Source organism: Balaenoptera physalus (assembly GCF_965194825.1).
Source record: "Balaenoptera physalus genome assembly, chromosome: 8".
NCBI lineage: Eukaryota > Metazoa > Chordata > Mammalia > Artiodactyla > Balaenopteridae > Balaenoptera > Balaenoptera physalus.
Window position 1 is genome coordinate 63302462 of NC_138887.1, and position 22342 is coordinate 63324803.

Sequence of the window (22342 nt, forward strand, 5' to 3'; positions counted from 1 at the left end):
TCTTGTTCAATCCAAAAAACAAATCTATCCAGCAAATGCTGTTACTTCAATAATGTAGTTTCATCCACTTATGATCCTGATCTGTATATTACAGAGAGCATTCATCCCCAGATAAAAGAATATTTCATTAACACCAGGCATTCTCAAAGCCTAAAAGCTTAAGAAATAAATTTTAAAAACCAATGATAGTTAAAATAAGGGGCTCTGAATTTGAAATGCTTTGTTAAACTTTATTGTATAGACTACAATTTTGGTTTCCTGGACTCAGTAATACTAAACTGCCTATTGGGTTTAGTAGCTTCTTGCATCAGCTCCTGCAACTGTCCAATTTGTTCATCACGAAAGTCATTAAGTCTTTCTTCTGGTAGGAAGATTCCAAAACATGCTTTTTCAGTTGAATTGTGTCTGTTTTCATTAGCTTGTTGCTGTAGCACTGCTGCATATGCCTAGTAAAAAGAAAAAAATTGAAGGTTATAGATATTAAAATGAGATCTGTATTCATTTAATGTTGAACTTACTTAAAGAATTCTATCACTGAGTCTTGTGCATTTGGCAAATAAGACACAAACAATATAGAGCTGTGTCTTTACTATTCAGTGATAATTTCAAATACATATATCTTATTTTTAGCATTTTAAGAGTTTTATTACCAAAGTCCTGAATCTGGAAATCTAGAAGGTTCAAGGCAGGTAGGAGTGGTCCATGAATGGCTTTGAGAGCATGCATGAACCACCCAAAAATCATACACAAAATTGTATGTACACAAACATGCACGTAGTTCTGGGGCCATAACTTTAAGCCATGGGTCTTAAAGGCTTAAAAGTGGGTCTCAAAATTCTTTAGGTTCATTCCCCTGTCTTCAATTTAAAAGCGAATTTAAATCACACTTAGAAAAAATTTTCAAACCTTTAAGCTTTCAATATTTAACAACCATCTTTGCCAGAAAAAAATTCTACATTTTTCACACTGTAATTTTTCTCTCATTCAGTCTTCACTTTCAACTTAATATTCCAACTACCATTATCTAGCACAGATTAATTAAAAGCAGATTCTCACTCTAAAATCAATATTTTAATCAGGCAGGAAGTACCACTGTATTTCAGTTCATGAAGTTAAATTATGTGCACCCTCTGGGTAAGTAAACAAATTAGTTAACTCTGGATAATGCTGCTATTCTATCTGGTTTAAGATAATTAAATTGCTTATAACTAACTGTTAGATACCAGCATCACCGAAGAAACTTTAATTTCAGATATTCCAAACCTTTATTTGAATTGGAAATAATATCTTTGTCACATTTTACAGAAACCCATTTCATATAATACCAAAAAATTGCACACACCCTAGGGCTTTATAAATTCCACTTCTAAGTAATTGTATAATTTGGATAATACTTTGTAATAGGGTGGGTGGGAATCTGTTTCTGCATTGTAGGATGTTTAATAGTGTCCCTGGTCTCTACCCACTAGATGCCTGCAGCACCCCTCCTCTTAGTCTTGATAATCAAAAATGTCTCCAAAGACTGCCAAATGTTTCCTTGCAAGCAAAACTGCCCAGGTTGAGAACTACTGTCCTAAAGACACTTTCCAGCATGTGGACAAGAGGCATTCAAAGAATGTTCATTGTGGCATTCCTTATAAAAGCAAAACATTGTTTATTAATAAACAAAGTGTTTATTTAGACACTTCTTTATAATCCATTAAGTGAATTAAATGTCTGTATTAACATGAATAAATCTCTAAAATAATCAGAATCCAAAAAGCAAGTTAAAAAAATTTATTCATTTGTAGAAATAGAAAAACCAATACTCAAATTCGTATGAAAATGTGAGAGGCCTTGAAGAGCCAAAACAATCTTGAAAAAGAAACAAAGTTGGAGCATACACAGTTCCCAATTTCAAAACTTACTGGCTTTAGGGTAGATATATATAGACCAATGGAATAGAACTGAGCATCCAGAAATAAACCCTTACATATATGGCCAACTGACTTTTGACAATGGTGTCAAGTCCATCAATGGGGGAAAGAATATCTCTTCAACAGGTACTGCTGGGAAAACTGGATTTCCACATGCAAAAGAGTAAAGCTGCATCCCTACCTCCCACCATATACAGAAATTAACACAAAATGGATGAAAAACAAACACAAGAGCTAAAACCATAAAACTCCTGGAAGAAAACAGGGGTAAATTTTCATGACCTTGGATTTGGCAACGAGTCTAAGATATGACACCAAAAGCATAAGCAACAAAAGAAAAACTAGATAAATTGGATTTCATCAAAATTAAAAACTTCTGTGCATCAGAAGACACTCAGAGTGAAACGAAACTGCAGAATGGGAAAAAATATTTGCAAACTATATGTCTGATAAGCATTTAATAACCAGAATATATCAAGAATTCCTACAACTCAACAATAAAAAGACAACTCAAAAAATGGGCAAAAGACTTGAGTAGACATTTCTCCAAAGATATATAAACCATCAACAAGGACATGAAAAGATACTCAACATAATTAGTCATTAGAGAAATGAAAATCCAAATCACAATGAGATACCACTTAATACCCACTAGGATGACTATAATAATAGATAATAAATAAAAGGAAAATAACACATATGGGCAAGAATTTGAAGAAACTGGAAACTTGTACATTGCTAGTGGGAATATAAAATGGTATACCACTGTGGAAAACAGTTTGGCAGTTCCTCAAGATGTTGAAGAATTACCATATGATCCAGCAATTCCACTTACAGGTATATACCCCAAATAAATGAAAGCAGGAACTCAGATACTTGTACATCCATGTTCATAACAGCACTCATTATTCACAACAGCAAATATGTGGAAACATATCCATCAACAGATGGATAAATAAAATGTGGTATGGACATATAATGGAATATTATTCACACTTAAAAAGAATTCTGATACATTCTACAACACAGATGAAACTTGAAAACATTATGCTAAAACTGAAGTAAGCCAGACACAAAAAAACAAATATTGCAGGATTCCACTCATGTGAAATATGTAGAATAGGCAAATTTATAGAGACAAAAGTGTAATAGAGGACACCAGGGGCTGGGGGAGAGGGAGTGGGGATGTACTGCTTTTGGGGCACAGAGTTTGTTTGGGTAAGAAAAAGTTTTGGGTATAGACAGTGGTAACCGATGAACAAGACTGTAAATGCAATTAATGCCTCTGAGTGGTACACTTAAAAATGGCTGAAGTGGTAAATTTTATGTTATATGTATTTTTACCACATTAAAAAAAAAGCTATGCAAGGAGTTCTACTCCCATTAATAGTGGAGTACCTTCTATCAGACCAACCCTCCTGCAGATAACATAAAGTCTACACAAAATATAATCAAACAACAATCCCAAGACACTGGAGAGCAACCAAATCAGAAAGTAGAAAGGAGATGACAGAATGGAGAATGACAGGGATCACAGGGTTAGATTGCCACTTTTATGGCATTTTTCCTGAAGGAAGATGCCAGTTGGTGCTGCAAGGTTACTGAGGACTCAGAGCACAGTGTGGGAGAACAGCAGCAGTTGGAAAGTAAGAAAGGGAAATCTCAGAAAAAGAACTACAAAAGGGGAACCCCAAATTCTACAAATAAGCTCTGCCAAAATCTCTGGCTAACCCCTTAACTAAGCATGCTCACGACAGACTACAAGCCCAGCTAAGGCAAAAAGAACTAAATAGACACTTCTTGTCAAGGGGGACACAGAGTTTGGAATCTGAGTTCTGCCAAGTTAACTGCTTGATAAAACAAAAATCAATACACTTTGGAAGAACACAGTGGAATAATGTCTCTACAATGTATCTATCATTCACAGTGTCCAGAAAAAAATCCAAAATTACAAGAAACATGAAGAAACAGAAAATGTGACCCATAATCAAGAGAAAAGGCAATGCCTGAAATGGTTCAGACATTGCCTGCAGCAAAAGATTTTGAAGCAGCTATTATTTATGTTCAAATACATAAAAGAAAATGTCAGAATAAATTCACAGATGAGAAATCTCAGCAGAAAATGAGAAACTGTAGAAACCAAATGAAAACTCTAGAACTCTAAAATGCAGTTATCTGAAATTTAAAAATCCTCACTGAATGGGCTTAACAGCATACTAGAGATGAGAAAAGAAAGATTCAATGAACTTGAAAGTATGTCAGTAGAAATTATCCAACCTGAAAGTGAAAAACTATTAAAAAATGAACTTAATCTATATTTCTGTTTTTGTGCCAGTACCATACTGTCTTGCTTTGTAGTATAGTCTGAAGTCAGGGAGCCTGATTCCTCCAGCTCCATTTTTCGTTCTCAAGATTGCTTTGGCTATTCAGGGTCTTTTGTGTTTACATACAAATTGTGTGATTTTTTTATTCTAGTTCTGTGAAAAATGCCAGTGGTAGTTTGATAGGGATTGCATTGAATCTGTAGATTGCTTTGGGTAGTAGAGTCATTTTCACAATGTTGATTCTTCCAATCCAAGAACATGGTATATCTCTCCATCTATTTGTATCATCTTTAATTTCTTTCATCAGTGTCCTATAATTTTTTGCATACAGGTCTTTTGTCTCCTTAGGTAGGTTTATTCCTAGATATTTTATTCTTTTTGTTGCAGTGGTAAACGGGAGTGTTTTCTTAATTTCACTTTCAGATTTTTCATCATTAGTGTATAGGAATGCAAGAGATTTCTGTGCATTAATTTTGTATCCTGCTACTTTACCAAATTCATTGATTAGCTCTAGTAGTTTTCTGGTAGCATCTTTAGGATTCTCTATGTATAGTATCATGTCATCTGCAAATAGTGACAGCTTTACTTCTTCTTTTCCGATTTGGATTCCTTTTATTTCTTTGTCTTCTCTGATTGCTGTGGCTAACACTTCCAAAACTATGTTGAATAATAGTGGTGAGAGTGGGCAACCTTGTCTTGTTCCTGATCTTAGTGGAAATGGTTTCAGTTTTTCACCATTGAGAATGATGTTGGCTGTGGGTTTGTCATATATGGCCTTTATTATGTTGAGGAAAGTTCCCTCTATGCCTACTTTCTGGAGGGTTTTTATCATAACTGGGTGTTTAATTTTGTCGAAAGCTTTGCATCTATTGAGATGATCATATGGTTTTTCTCCTTCAATTTGTTAAAATGGTGTATCACATTGATTGATTTGCATATATGGAAGAATCTTTGCATTCCTGAGATAAACCCCACTTGATCATGGTGTATGGTCCTTTTAATGTGCTGTTGGATTCTGTTTGCTAGTATTTTGTTGAGGATTTTTGCATCTATGTTCACCAGTGATATTGGAATCAAGACAGTATTGTACTGGCACAAAAAAAGAAATATAGATCAATGGAACAGGATAGAAAGCCCAGGGATAAACCCACACACATATCGTCACCTTATCTTTGATAAAGGAGGCAAGAATATACAGTGGAGAAAAGACAGCCTCTTCAATAAGTGATGCTGGGAAAACTGGACAGCTACATGTAAAAGAAGGAAATTAGAACACTCCCTAAAACCATACACAAAAATAAACTCAAAATGAATTAAAGACCAAAATTTAAGGTCAGACACCATAAAACTCTTAGAGGAAAACATAGGCAGAACACTCTATGACATAAATCACAGCAAGATCCTTTTTCACCCATCTCCTAGAGAAATGGAAATAAAAACAAAAATAAACAAATGGGACCTAATGAAACTTAAAAGCTTTTGCACAGCAAAGGAAACCATAAACAAGTCAAAAAGACAACCCCTCAGAATGGGAGAAAATATTTGCAAATGAAGCAACTGACAAAGGATTAATCTCCGAAACATACAAGCAACTCATGCAGCTCAATATCAAAAAAACAAACAACTCAATCGAAAAATGGGCAGAAGACCTAAATAGACATTTCTCCAAAGAAGATATACAGATTGTCAACAAACACATGAAAGAATGCTCAACATCATTAATCATTAGAGAAATGCAAATCAAAACTACAATGAGATATCATCTCACACTGGTCAGAATGCCCATCATCAAAAAACCTACAAACAATAAATGCTGGAGAGGGTGTGGAGAAAAGGGAACACTCTTGCACTGTTGGTGGGAATGTAAATTGATACAGCCACTATGGAGAACAGTATGGAGGTTCCTTAAAAAACTAAAAATAGAACTACCATACGACCCAGCAATGCCACTACTGGGCATATACCCTGAGAAAACCATAATTCAAAAAGAGTCATGTACCAAAATGTTCACTGCAGCTCTATTTACAATAGCCAGGACATGGAAGCAACCTAAGTGTCCATCAACAGATGAATGGATAAAGAAGATGTGGCACATATATACAATGGAATATTACTCAGCCATAAAGAGAAACGAAACTGAGTTATTTGTAGTGAGGTGGATGGACCTAGAGTCTGTCATACAGAGTGAAGTAAGTCTGAAGGAGAAAAAGAAATACCATATGCTAACACATATATATGGAATCTAAAAAAAGAAAAAAAATTGGTCAGAAGAACCTAGGGGCAAGACAGGAATAAAGATGCAGACCTACTAGAGAATGGACTTGAGGATATGGGGAGGGGGAAGGGTAAGCTGGGAGAAAGTAAGAGAGTGTCATGGACATATATACACTACCAAATGTAAAATAGATAGCTAGTGGAAAGCAGCCGCATAGCACAGGGAGATCAGCTGGGTGCTTTGTGACCACCTAGAGGGGTGGGACAGGGAGGGTGGGAGGGAGGGAGATGCAAGAGGGAAGAGGTATGTGGACATATGTAGATGTATAACTGGTTCACTTTTTTATAAAGCAGAAACTAACACACCATTGTAAAGCAATTATACTCCAATAAAGATGTTAAAAAAAAAAAAGAACTTAAGATCAATTATCTGCAGGACAATGTCAAAACTGTGTTTAAATGGAATCCCAGAATAAAATGAGGCAAAAATTGTTTTTGAAAAATAAATGTACAGGTTCAAAAAGCTTAGCAAGCCCCAAGCAAGATAAAAACAAAATGAAGCCACACCTGGGCATACAGTAGTCAGATTGTTGAAAAGGACCCATAAGGTAAAAATCTTAAAAAAAACTGATATAGTATGACCATATGTATAGAAAATATATATTCTTTAGTGTTATATACATATGTTCAAACTGTATGAAAACAAGCATGGAAACAACAGACACCAATGTCAGGATACTGATTTCCCCCTTCCTTGTTTTTTGAGGCAAAGACTGGGGTAAAGTTTTAGCTGTACTTTTAGTATTCTATTTGCTTTTTAAAAGACTGACTTAAGCAAATACTGTAAAATGTCAGTATTTGTTAAATCTGGGTGGTGGATACATGAATGTATTTTATACAATTTTCTTCTTCCTATATTTTGGAAATTTTCATAATTTTACACTTATAAATTTAAGTATACAAAATTCTAGAACATTTCACTGGGGTATAATTTATAATAATTAAGGTAACACTCTAATGCTTATCTTAAATTCTTATGTTTCTTGAGAAAACTAGAAATGCATTTCACACAGAAGTGTGAGGAGGAGGTCCCAATTCAAGATGACAACAAAGAAGGCTCCTGAACTCTTCTCTTCCCACAAACACCAAATCTACAGCTATACATAGAACAATTTCCTCTGAAAAAAATCCAGAAACTAGCTGCACGACTCTTACATATTGGGTAAATAAGAAAAAATCCACACTGAAAAAGGTAACAGAGGCTGAGACACAATCTCCCTATAAACCCCAACCCAGCACTGAGGATCTGCAAATAGGTGGGCACCATCCTGGCATGCTCCCATTGCCCTGCCACAGGTTGTCAGTATCTCTATGAGAGAAGCTTGTAAGGCTGGTCTAATAGTGATGAACTCTTTCAGCTTTTGCTTCTCTGTCAATAGTAAGTCCATATCTATCAATAATTATTTTAAATGTCATGAACTAAATTATTCAATCAAAAGACACAGAGTAGCTGAATGGATTAAAAAAAAAGACATAACTATATGCTGCCTACAGGAGACTCAATTCAGCTTTAAGGACACAAACAGACACATGGAAAAAGATATTCCATGCAAGTGGAAACCAAAAGAAAGCTGGGGTAGCTATACTTAACATCAGATAAAACAGACTAAGGATAAAACAGACTAAGACAAAGACTAAAAGAGAGACAAGGAAGGTCACTGTATAATGAAAAGGGGGTCCATCCAAAAAAGAATGACATTTTTAATATGTATGCAGCAAATATTAACAGATCTAACGAGAGAGACAGGAAATACAATAATAGTAGGGGGCTTTAGTACCATACTTTCATCAATGTACAAATAATCCAGACAGAAAATCAGTAAGAAAACATTCAAGTCCATCTGGTGTAACAAGCATTTTAACAAACATTTACAGAACATTTCATTCAAAAGCAGCATAGTACACATTCTTCTTAAGCACACATGACACATTTTGCAGGATAGATCTTATGTTAGGACACAGATTAAGAAGACTGTAATCATATCAAGCATCTCTTCCAACCACAATGGTATTATTACGCTAGAAATCAATTCCAAAAAGAAAACTGGAAAATTCATAAATATGTGGTGATTAAATACCATGAAATTGAACAACCAATGGGTCAAAGAAGAAATCAAAAAATATCTTGAGACAAACAAAAATGGAAATACAACACACCAAAATGTATAGGATGCAGCAAATGTATAGGATGAAGCAAAAGCAGTTCTAAGAGGGAAGTTCACAGTGATAAATGACTACATTAAGAAAAAAGAAACACCTCAATAAAAAACCTAACTATATACCTGAAGGAACGAGAAAAAGAAAAACCTAAGCCTAAAGTTGGTAGAAGGAAGAAAATAACAAAGATCAGAGCAGAAATAAATAAAATAAAGATGAGAAAGGACAAAAGTTCAATGAAACTAAGCTGATTTTTTGAAAAGATAAACCAAGTACACATACCTTTAGCTAGATTCACTAAGGAAAGAAGAAGATTCAAATGATATTAGACATGAAAGAGGAGACAATACAACTGTTCCCATAGAAATGCAAAGGATCATCAGAGACTACAATGTACAATTATCCATTAACAATTTAGACAACCTACAAGGAATGGATAAATTCCTAGAAACATAAAACCTACTAAATAAGACTGAATCATGAACAAATAGAAAATCTGAACAGGCCAGTTAGAAATAAGGTGATTGAATCAGTAATCACAAACCTCCCAAAAAACGTAAGTCCAAATGGATTTACTGGTAAATTCAACCAAACATTTAAAGAATTAATACCAATCCTTTTCAAACCCTTCCAAAAGACAGAAGAGAACACTTCCAAACTCATTTTACGAGACCAGCACTATTACTCTGATACTGAAACTAGACAAAACAAACAAGAAAAGAAAATTACAGGCCAATATTCCTCATAAACATAAATGCAAAAATTCTCAACAAAATATTAGCAAGCCCAATATAACAATACACTAAAAGGATCATACACCATGATCAAATGTGATTTATCCCTGGGATGAGATGGTTCAACATCAGCAAAACAATCAATGTGATACACCACATTAACAAAACTAAGGATAAAAATCATATGATCATCTGAGTAGATGCCGAAAAAGCATTTGACAAAATTCAAATTCAATTATGACGAAAACTCTCAACAACTGGGTACAGAGGGAACATGCCTCAACATAATAAAGGCCATATATGACAAGCCCACAGTTAATATCATACTCAGTGATGAAAAACTGAAAGCTTGTCCTCTAAGATCAGCAATAATAGAAGGATGTCCACTCTTGCCACTTTTATTCAACATACTACTAGAAGTCCGAGCCAGAGCAATCAGAACAAAAAGAAAAAAAAAAGAAAAGGCATCCAAATAAAAAAAAGTAGTAAAGCTGTCATTATTTGTAAATGACATACATAGAAAACCTTAAAGACTCCAAGAAAAAACCTTATACATGAATTTGGTAAAGTTGCAGGATACAAAATCCATATACAAAAATTAGCTGTATTTTTATACACTAGTAACAAGCTATTAGAAAAATTAAGACAATCCCATTTACAACTGGATCAAAAAGAATAAAATACTTAGGAATAAATTTAACCAAGGAGCTGAAAGACTGGTATACTGAAAACTGTAAGACATGGATGAAAGAAATGGAAGAATGCACAAATGAAGAGATACTCCATGCTCACGGACTAGAATATTGTTAAAATCCATACTACCCAGAGCAATCTATGTATCCAATGCAACCCCTATCAAGATTCCAATGGCATTATTTTTTCACAGAAATACAGTAAACAATACTAATATTTGTATGGAACCACAAAATACCCCAAATAGCCAAAGCAATCTTGAGAAAGAAGAACAAAGCAAGAGGCATTACACTTCCTGCTTTCAAACTATATTACATAGCTTTAGTAATCAAAACAGTATGGTATTGCAATAAAAAACAGAAACAGATAAATGGAACAGAAATAGCCCAGGAGTAAATCCGTGCATATGTGGTCAACTAATTTATGACAAAAGAGCCACAACTATACAATGGAGAAAGGACAGTCTCTTCCTGGATAAACAAAATGTGGTATATGTGACTTTATATATATAATACCACATATAATATGATATATATACACGCACACACACAAAGGAATATCATTAAGCTATTTGCAACAACATGGGGGCATTGTGCTAAGTGAAATAAGTCAGATAGAAAAACTCAGAGAACAAATTTGTAGTTACTAGAGGGAGGGAGCTGGGCAGAGAAAGGAGGAAATGGGTGAAGGTAGTCAAAAGGTACAAACTTCCAGTTATAAGATAAATAAGTCCTTGACATGTAATGTATACATGGTAACCATAGTTAACAATACTGTACTGTATATTTGAAAGTTGTTAAAGAGTAAATCATAAAAATTTTCGTCACTAGAAAAAATGTAAATGTGTGGTGATGGATGTTAACCAACTTATTCCGGTAGTCATTTCACAATATATACGTACATTAAATCATTATGTTGTAGACCTAAAACTAATACAATGTTATACAATCATCCCTTGGTATCCACAGGGTATTGGTTGCAGGACCCGCTGTGGATACCAAAATCCAAGGATGCTCAAGTCCCTTATATAAAATGGTGTAGTACAGTCGGCCCTCTGTATTAGTAATTGCAGAACTCACAGATACAGAGGGCCAACTACATGTCAATTATATCTCGATTTTTAAAAATCTGATAATTCAAGCCCATATTGGTTTGATAAAATGCCAAAAAAAAAAAAAAAAGATCTAAGAGGAAAGATCAGTGAACATTTTGAGTGTAAAGATTGTCAGAGCAGGGAAAAAGAATACCCTTCCCCCCTGCTGTCACCCTCTATTGCCTACCAGTCTGCCCCATGCACTTTCAACATTCCTCTATTGACAGGATACAAGAAAAATGTAAAACAAACAAAAACCCCAACAACTTTAAGACAATTTGTATGTGTCCAGATACAGGGAGAAGCAGCAATAAAATATTAATTTTCTGACTAGATCCCCTGCCAAGAAAACCTACCTAGAGGGAGAAAGACAGAATAGAAAAACATCTCATATGAGCTACAGCACCCTTTGGTTTCAAGCTTGTCATGCTAGCCTCTAAGAATAAAGCTATTCCAGAATTTTCCTAAAGTTAGAAGACTCCTATGATTTGATCTCTTGAACCAAAAAGAATGCACAGTGCTTCCTCAGGTAGCAGAAAGCCATCAAAGGAAGACTCTTTGAGTATGGTGAGAGAAGATGTAGTGGGTTGAATGGTGTCCTCCAAAGATAACAAGTCCTGATTCCTGAAACCTGTGTTACCTTATATGGTAAAGGGTTTGCAGATGTATTTAAATTACGAATCTTTGAGCTGAGGAGATTATCCTGGTGGGCTCTACATACCATCACAAATGTTCATAAAGGAGAGAGACTGAGAGAAAGTAGACACACCAGAGGAGAAGGTATTGTGAAGATGGAGACAGTTTGGAATAACATGGCAACACGTCAAGGAATGCCTTCACCCACCAGAAGCTAGGAGAAGCAAAGCACGGTTTCTCCCTGAGAACCTCCAACATCTTGATTAGGACATAGAGCCTCCAGAACAGTATGAGAATAAAATTCTGTTGTTTTAAGTCACCAAGTTGTGCTAATTTGTTACAGCAGCTCCAGGAAACGAATACAGCAGTAAACTACAGAAATATGATGTTAGGAAAGGCTTGTAACAGGAAAAACTACCCTTCATGCTATGGTAACAAATTGAAGTGTGGCTTGCTAATTCTCTTTCTCACTAGAGTTTTTAAAAAGGCAGAGAACCTAGAGTACCAGAGTACCTAGTCTTATCAGTGACAATAATTAGAAATATTTTAAGAGACTAGTTATGCCTTCACTGTACTTTCTTATTCTTTATGTATTAAACTTGTCTATAGTCTGAATCCAATTGATTACCATTAAATTACTGGTAACAAAGTAGATAGAATCTTTTATAACATGACTTTAACTTAAAAGATAAAAATAAACTGTCCATCTAATAAAATTACCTCTAAAGCAAAGTATTAGCAAAATGCAGGCAAAGACTTTTTTAAGAATAAAAATGAACTGTATTAGATTTTTTTTTAAACCAGCTTTGGGACTTAAAAAACTAAAGGAATAACTCAAGAAGAGAAACAACCAGATATTATGGGCCTCCTGATGGAAGTACTTAACACAGAAAATCTATCTGCATTGACTATCCTCTACATTTAACCCAATTTACAGAATATGTTAAATATCACTATGGAAATTCAATCAGCAGAATCCAGACTTTGAAAAGCTACAAAAACAAACAACCGCAGTCTTAGAGCTAATAAAGAAAAAATAACTTTACAGTGGAGAAACCTAGAAGACACCACATTAACCAAATGATCAAGATTAACATTACCAGTAATAAGTGATACTGAAAACATCATGGTGGATTAAGATGCTCCCTTTGTCTCTCCCCTTCAATCTGCAACCACTAAAACATCTGCCCTCAACAAAGGTACCTCTGCCCAACACATCAGGATGCCAGAGATCCACACATCTGTACATCTAAAGGTGGGTAGACTGGAACACAGAGAAGACAGAACCAGAAAAAGAGCAAAGGCAGTGCCTGCAATCCCAGGTACCTGGTTGTGGCAGCAGAGCCCACAGCCCCAGGGAGCCCAGTAACAGCAGAGGAGGTAGCACACATGACTCCAGACACCTGGCCACATTGGCACTCCTGGCCATGGTAATTGGGCAGCAGCAGCAGAGGGGCCTATGACCACATTCCTCCAGCCACAGAGGCACTCACCACTCTGACCCCTTGCTCAGAGCAGTGGTGCCTGCAAACACGACAACCCCAGACACAGCAGAGGCAACCTTGCCCCAGCTCCTCCCCATTCCCCTCCCCCCAGCAGCAGAGCCTGTGGCTTGGGAGTTCCTGGACACAGCAGAAGCGCTTACCATCCCAGTGCCCCTGGTGGCAATGCCAGCAATCCCGCAGCAGCAAGGCACCAACAACCCTCGAGGCACAAGCAGCAACAAGGTCAACTGGCAACACCTATGACAGGTGGTAGAGGGTGGAAAGTGCCAACTCTCAAATATAACCAGAGACAGCTAAGGTAAGAAAAACAAAAAACTTGTGTCATAGTGTCACCCACTGGAAAACAAAAGAAAGGACTCTAATTTCTAACCTGTTGAATCATTAGAATGAGAAAACCAAAACTAAAACCAATAACTTTAAAGAAGAAAGATGTTTGCTATTTCAAATGCACCAGCAGAGGAACAAGTCATCAAGTACCATGAAGAACCACAGTAACACTATATCAGCAGTCCCCAACCTTTTTGGCATCAGGGACCAGTTTTGTGGAAGACAATTTTTCCATGGACCGGGGCTGGGTGGGAATGGGAATGGTTTCAGGATGATTCAAGCACATTACATTTATTGTGTACTTTATTTCTACTATTATTACATTGTAATATATAAAGAAATAATTTTACAACTCACCATAATGCAGAATCAGTGGGCGCCCTGAGCTTGTTTTCCTGCAACTAGAGGTCTTGCCTGGGGGTGATGGGAGACAGTGACACCTGAAGTGTGTTGCTTATGTCCAGTCTACTCCATAAGATGCAGCTTAATTGTCACTTGCCACTCACTGATAGGGTTTTGATATGAGTCTGCAAGCAATTGATTTATTATGGTCTCTGTGCAGTCAAACCTCTCTGCTAATGATAATTGGTATTTGCAGCCACTCCCCAGCACTAGCATCACCGCCTCTGCTCAGATCATCAGGCATTAGATTCTCATAAGGAGCACACAACCTAGATCCCTCACATGCACAGTTCACAGTAGGGTTCACGCTCCTATGAGAATCTAATGCTGCTGCTGATCTGACAGGAGGCGGAGCTCAGGCAGTAAGGCGAGCAATGGGGAGCAGCTGTAAATACAGATGAAGCTTCGCTCCCTTGCCCAGCACTCACTTCCTGCCGTGCAGCCCAGTTCCTAACAGGCCACGGACTGGTACCAGTCTGTGGCCTGGGGGTTGGGGACCCCTGCACTATATCACAAAAAGAGAATGACAATTCTCCAGAAACCAAACTTAAAGGCATGTAATATTGTGATCTAACTGATAGAAAAGTCAAAATAGCTGTCACGAAGAAACTAACAAGCTTCATGAAAACTCTGAAATGAGCTCAGGAATAAAATTAATGACAAGAAGGAATACTTCACCAAAGAGATTGAAAGGTAAAAGAACCAAACAAATTCTGGAGATGAGGAACTCAATAATCAAAATGAAGACTGCATTAGAAAGCACTAAAAACAGAGCAGACCCCATGGAACAGAGAATTAGTAAGCCTGCAGATAGAAATCTATAAATAATGAAGATCCAAAAAAAATTGAAAAATAAAAAAGAAAGAATGCCATTTGCAATGACATGGATGGACCTAGAGATTGTCATACTAAGTGAAGTCAGACAGAGAAAGACAAATATCATATGGTATCACATATGTGGAATCTAAAAACATGGTACAAATGAACTTATTTACAGAACAGAAATAGAGTCACAGATGTAGAAAACAAACTTATGGTTATCAAGGGGGAAAGGGGGAAGGGACAGATAAATTGGGAGACTGGGATTGACATAAACACACTACTATATATAAAACAGGTAACTAATAAGAACCTACTGTACAGCACAGGGAACTCTACTCAATACTCTGTAATAACCTATATGGGAAAAGAATCTAAAAAAGAGTGAATATATGTATATGTATAACTGATTCACTTTGCTGTACAGCAGAAACTAACACAACATTGTAAATCAAATATTCTTCAATAAAAATTAATAATAAATATTTTTTAAAAAGAGGAAATTCTCTAAGAACTATCCAACTTTTTAGGAAAGGTAACATTAGGATAATGAGTATCCCAGAAGGAGAAGGGAGGGAGAAGGAAACAGAGAGTTTATCTAAAGAAATAATAGCTGAGAACTTCCCAATCCTGGGGAAGGAACTGGATATACAAGTCCATGAAGCTAAGAGAACACCTAATTACCTCAATGCAAAAAGACTTTCTCCAAGACATTCTATATTTAAATTGTCAAAAGTCAATGACAAAGAATTTTAGAGGCAGCTAGGGAAAAATGTATAACTGACAAAGTAACCACCACTAGGAAATGAGCAGATTTCTCACCAGAAATTCTACAGTCCAGGCGAGTATGAAATGACCACCTCAAAATTCTCAATGATAAACACTGTCAGCCAAGGACACTCTATCCAGCAACGTTATTCAGATATGAAGGAGAAATAAAGACTTTCCCATCTCTGAGGGAGCTCATCTACACCTGCCTTACAAGAAATGTTGAAAGGAGCTCTTCTACCAGAAACAAAAGGCAAGAGTACACAAAACTTTGCATAAAGTGATAAATCTGAACATTTCAACTCTACATCAGAATAGGTTTTTTAACACATTATAGAATAAAGGTTAAAGAGGAAAAAAAGCAGCAAAAATAACTATAGCTACTTAATTTGGTAACGAACTCACAATATAGAAAAGGATAATTTGAGACAACAAAAACAAAGGCAGCAGGGGAGAGGAAAAGGACAGAACCCATGTAGGCAAATGAAGACAAGATGCTGTCATCACAAAAAGGACTATTTTACCTATGAGACATTTTATACAAACCTCATGTTAACCACAAAACACAAATCCAGAACATAGACACAAAATATAGAAAAAGAGGAAACTGAGAAAACATAGAAGACCACCAAAGGAAAATGGCAGACAGAAACATAAGGAAAAAGAAACAATGGAGATAGAGAGCAACCAGAAAACAAAGCATAAAATGGCAATACTAAGTTCTCATTTATTAATCATCCTAAATGTAAATGGAATGAATTCCCCAATTCAGACACAGAGTGCACAGATGCATTATAAAACACGACCCAACTATATGCTATCTCCAAGAGACTCATCTCAGCTCTAAAGACAAACTTGGGCTCAAAAGTGAAGGGATAGAAGATGATACTACAAGCAAATGGCAGCCAAAAGAAAGCACACATAGCCATAATCACATCAGACAAAATAGACTTCAAGCCAAAAAAGGTAACAAGAGACAAAGACGGACATTAATAATGATAGGAGATAATTCATCAAGAAGACATAACAGTTATTAATGTAAATGCACCAAACATAGGAGCACAAAATATATACAGCAATTATTAACAGACCTAACAGGAGAAATTGACAGGAACACAATAATAGTAAGGGACTTTAACACCCCACTTACATCAATAGATAAATCATCCAGACAGAAAGTCAAAAAGGAAACAGTGGCCTTAAGTGAAGCACTAGACCAGATTAATTTGCTATGTTTTTATAGAACATTCCATCCAAATGCAGCAGAATACACATTTCTCTCAAGTGGACATGCAACATACTTAAGGACAGACCATATGTTGGGATGCAAAACAAGCATCAATAAATTTAAGACTGAAATCATATCAAGCATCTTTACTGATCACAGTTGTATGAAATTAGAAATCAACTCTACGAAGAAAACTGGTAAAATCAGAAATACGTGGAGACTGAACAACAGGCTACTGAACAACTACTGGATCAATGAAAAACTCAAAGAAGAAATTAAAAAAATACCTGAATAGAAATGAAAATGAAAATACAACATACCAAAATCTATGGGATACAGCAAAAGCATGCTTAGAGGAACATTTACAGCAATATAGGGCTACTTCAAGTAACAAGAAAAAATCTCAAATAAATAAACTTACACCTAAAGGAATGAGAAAAAGAACAAACAAATCCCAAAGTCAGTAGAAAGAAGAAAATAAAAGAGATCAGGGGAGAAATAAATGAAACTAAAAGGACAACAGAAAAGATCAATGAAACTAAGAGCTGGTTCTTTTAAAAGATAAAATCAACAAACCTTTAGCTAGACTCACTAAGAAAAAAGAGAAGGCTCTGATAAATCAGAGATGAAAGATAAGAAATAACAATGGATAGTACAGAAATACAAAGGATTATAAGAGAATATTATGAACAGCAATATGCCAACAAATTGGACAACCTAGAAGAAATGGACAAATTCTTAGAATCATACAACCTTCCAAGACTAAATACTGAATAAAACAAACCTGAATAGGCCAGTCACTAGTTAAGAGATTGAAACACTAATCAAAATCTCCCAGCAAACAAAAGTCCAGGACCAGACAGCTTCACTGGTGAATTCTACCAAACATTCAAAGAAAATCTGATACCTATCCTTTTCAAACTCTTCCAAAAAACTGAAGAGGGAGGAATGCTTCCTAACTCACTTTACGAGGCCAACATTACTCTAATACCAAAACCAGACAAGGACAACACAAAAGAAAATTACAGGCCAATATCTCTGATGAACGTAGATGTAAAAGTTCTCAACAAAATTATTAGCAAGCCCAATACAACAATACATTAAAAGGATAATACACCATGATCAGGTGGGATTTATTCCAGGTATGAAGGATGGTTCAACATCATCAAACCAATCAACTAACAAAATGAAGGATAAAAACCATATGATCATCTCAACAGATGCATAAAAATGATCTGAAAAGATTCAACACCTATTTATCATAAAGTCTCTCAATAAAGTGGGTATAGAAGGAGTATACCTCAACATAACAAAGGCCATATATGACAAACCCACAGCTAACATCATACTCAATGATAAAAAACTGAAAGTGATCCTTCTAAAATCATGAACAAGACAAGGATGCCCACTCCCAGCACTCTTATTCAACACAGTATTGGAAGTCCTCACAAGAACAACTAGGCAAGAAAAAAATAAATAAAAGGCATCCAAACTGCAAAGAATGAAGCAAAACTGTCACTATTTGCAGATGACATTTTATTTAGAAAACCCGTAAGACTCCACCAAAGAACTATTATAAATAATAAATAAAGTAAAATTGCAGGATACAAAATCAACAAAAAAAATCTGTTGTGTTTCTAACACTAACAGTGAGTTAGCAGAGAGAGAAATTAAGAAAACAATCCCATAAAAATGTTATAGACAAAAGTTACATGTGCTTTTTCTTTACATTGTTAATTCATGGATTTATCATTTCATACTCTGCTCTTTATTAAATATTTCATAAAATTAATCCATATCATTAAAATTCATCACAAACTTAAAGAAAAAAGAAAATCCCACTTACAATCGCAATAAAAAGAATAAAATACCTAGAAATAAATTTAACCAAAGAGGTGAAAGACCTATACACTGAAAACTATAAGACACTGTTGAAAGAAATTGGTGAAGACACAAATAAATGGAAAGATAGTCAATGTTTATGGATTGAAAGAACTAACACTGTTAAAATGTCCACATTACCTAAAGCAATCTATGGGTTCAATGCAATATCTATCAAAATCCCAAGGACATTGTTCATAGAAATAAGACAAAAAATTCTAAAATACATATGGAACCACAAAAGACCCCAAATAGTCAAAGCAATTCTGAGAAAAAAGAACAAAGCTGGGGGTATCACACTCCCTGATTTCAAACTATATTACAAAGCTATAGTAATCAAAACAGCATGTTAGCAGAAAAACAAATATGCAGATCAATGGAACACAATTGAGAGCCCAGAAATAAACCCCTTATATGTGGTCAACTAATTTATGACAAAGGAGCCAAAACTATACAATGGGGAAAGGACAGTCTCTTGGGAAAACTGGACAGTCACATGCAAAAGAATCCCTATCTTATACCATACACAAAATTAACTCAAGATGGATTGAATATCAGACCTGAAACCATAAAACTCCTAAACAAAAACTATAGGCAGTACACTCTTTGACATCAGTCTTAGTAATATCTTTCTGGGTATGTCTCCTCAGGCAAGGGAAACAAAAGCAAAAATAAACAAATGGGACATCAAACTAAAAAGCTTCTGCACAGCAAAGGAAACCATCAACAAAATGAAAAGACAATCTATCAAATGGAAGAAGATATTTTCAAATCACATATGTGATAAGGAGTTAATATTCAAAATACATAAAGAAGGCATACAACTCAACAAACAACCTGATTAAAAAATGGGAGGAGGAACTGAAAAGACATTTTCCAAAGATGGCCAACAGACACATGAAAAGATGTTCAGCATCACTAATAATTAGAGATATGCAAATCAAACCCACAATGAAATATCACCTCTTGCCTGTTAGAATGGCTATTGTCAAAAACAAGTGTGGGCAAGGATCTGGAGAAAAGGGAACCCTCATACTGTACTAGCAGGAATGTAAATTGGTGCAGTCACTATGGAAAACAGTATGGAGATTCCTCAAAAAACAGAACTACCATATGATCCAGCTATTCCACTTCTGGGTATTTATCCAAAGAATATGAAAACACTAATTCAAAAAGAAATAAGCACCCCTAATATTAATGGCAGCATTATTTACAATAGCCAAATATGGAAATAACCTAAGTGCCCATTAACAGATGAATGGATAAAGAAGAAATGGTGTGTGTGTGTGTGTGTGTGTGTGTGTGTGTGTGTGTGTGTGTGTGTGTGTAACCATTCAGACATAAAAGAGATGAAATCTTGCCTTGTGACAACATGGATGGAACTTGAGGGTATTTTATGCTAAGTGAAATAAGTCAGACAGAGAAAGACAAATATATGACTTCACTCATATATGGAATATAAAAAACAAAATAAACGAACAAGCCAAACCAAACAAAAAACAGAAACAAACACATAGGTCAGAGAACAGATTAGTGGTTACCAGAGGGGAAAGGGTTGGCAGGGCAGGGTGAAATGGGTAAAGAGGATCAACCGTATGGTTACAGGTGGAAACTAAATTTTTGGTGGTGAGCACAATGTAGTGTATAGAGAAGTAGAAATATAATGTACACATGTTTAAAACACATATGAAGTTATAATCCAATGTTACTTCAATAAAGAAAAATAAAAAATAATACATGATATTAATATCATGACCCTCAGATAATTACACACTGAGATGGGTATATAAGCTCTGTAATATTCATCTCAGTAATATACAACCTCAATCTAATCATAAGAAAATATCAGACAAACCTCAATTAAGAGACACTCTAGAGGGACTTCCCTGGTGGCGCAGTGGTTAAGAATCCGCCTGCCAATGCAGGGGACACCACTTTGACCTCTGATCCAGGAAGATCCCACATGCCACGGAGCAACTAAACCCATGCGCCACAACTACTGAGCCTGCACTCCAAAGCCCACGAGCCACAACTACTGAAGCCCACGTGCCTAGAGCCCATGCTTCGCAATAAAGAGAAGCCACCGCAATGAGAAGCCAGCGCACCGCGACGAAGAGTAGCCCTCACTCGCCACAACTAGAGAAAGCCTGCGCACAGCAACAAAGGCCCTATGCAGCCATAAATAAATAAATTAATTAATTAATTTTTTAAAAAGACACTCTAGAAAATAACAGACCAGGAATCTTCAAAAGCTTTAATGTCACAAAAGACAAGGAAAAACTAAGGAACTATCACACATTAGAGGAAACTAAGGCAGCATAACAACCAAATCCAATGTGTAATACTAGATTAGGCCCTAGAACAGAAAAAGAGTATTAGTGTAAAAACTGGTGAAATTGAATACACTTAGTAACAAATATTGCACCAATGTTAATTGCTTACTTCTGATAATTGTACTATAACTCTGTATGAAGCTAAAAAAATAAGGAAAAAATATCTAAAAGAGATTTAATGGACATATCAACTAATCACAATGCATCAGTTTATTTGGATTCTTATTCAAACGAAAGTGCTATTAACAAATAGACAACTAGGAAATTTTAAAAACTGATTAGATGTTTGATGATACATGAATTAGGAATTATTTCTAATTTTGGAGGTATCATGGTCATTATTTTAAAGTCTCTTAAATATTGAAATATTTGTGAATAAAATTATATGCCTGTGATTTGCTTTCAAATAACCTAGGGGTGAGAGGAAAAGTAGGTGGGAGTACGGATGAAACAAGACTGGCCTTAAACTGATGTTAAAATGTTGGAAGCCAAGTGATAGATACATGGTGGTTCCTTATATTCTCTCTATATTTGTATACGTTTGAATTTTTTTCCATTAACTAAAAAAAAATGTACATACGTATACACATATGCATATATAACATGTAACTTAAACAGAATTAACTGTGTACAAATAGCATTAAACTAAAACTATTCCAATCACTTATAAATTTCAACTATGAGTATGAAATTTAACTTACCTCCAAAGCTTCCCAGACACTGAAACGCTACCTTTGGCCTAATCTAACCCCAAGCCTGCAACTCTAGAGAGTGCTCTCATGTTGCTTTAACTTCTCAAACCAAAAATCATAGCTCTCAATTCTTTTTGTTTCAATGAGTGAGAGATATTAGGTGTCTTCAATGTTAAATTTAAATTAATTTTTATGAATCAGCACAGAAAAAAGCAAACTTTTATTCAAATTCGAATATTATTTGTTCTTTGCCGTCTCAACTTGTAAAATACCCTTCGGGGTTTTTGTTTGTTTTTGTGGATTCAGCAGGGTTCAAATAAGAAAACTAGCTAGCTTTGAGGGTATCTTTTCTCAGTCCTGAGAACTTTGTTTCCAATGAGGTCATAATGATTACCTGGGTAACAAAGTTTCATCCCTTTTAGTTCTTGTTAATTAATCTTATTTGAGCCTCAGTCTCTCCTGCGCCAATTAACCATTTCCTTAGGTTTCTCCTTCTTCTCTATTAAGTGTTCATTAGAGAGCACACTAAGGTTCTTTAAAAAAATCCTACATTCATCATC

General features: G+C 35.5%; 1 protein-coding gene across 1 annotated transcript in view; it reads right to left on the minus strand.

Moving 5' to 3' along the window:
* Nucleotides 1-209: 209 nt before the first annotated feature.
* The window catches only part of SDHAF3 (succinate dehydrogenase complex assembly factor 3), an 80266-nt gene continuing 58133 nt past the window's right edge, over nt 210-22342 (minus strand). The window contains exon 2 of the mRNA XM_082472179.1: nt 210-446. Coding sequence (XP_082328305.1) covers nt 243-446 — 204 coding nt within the window. The 3' untranslated portion in view covers nt 210-242. The remainder of the gene's footprint in view (nt 447-22342) is intronic.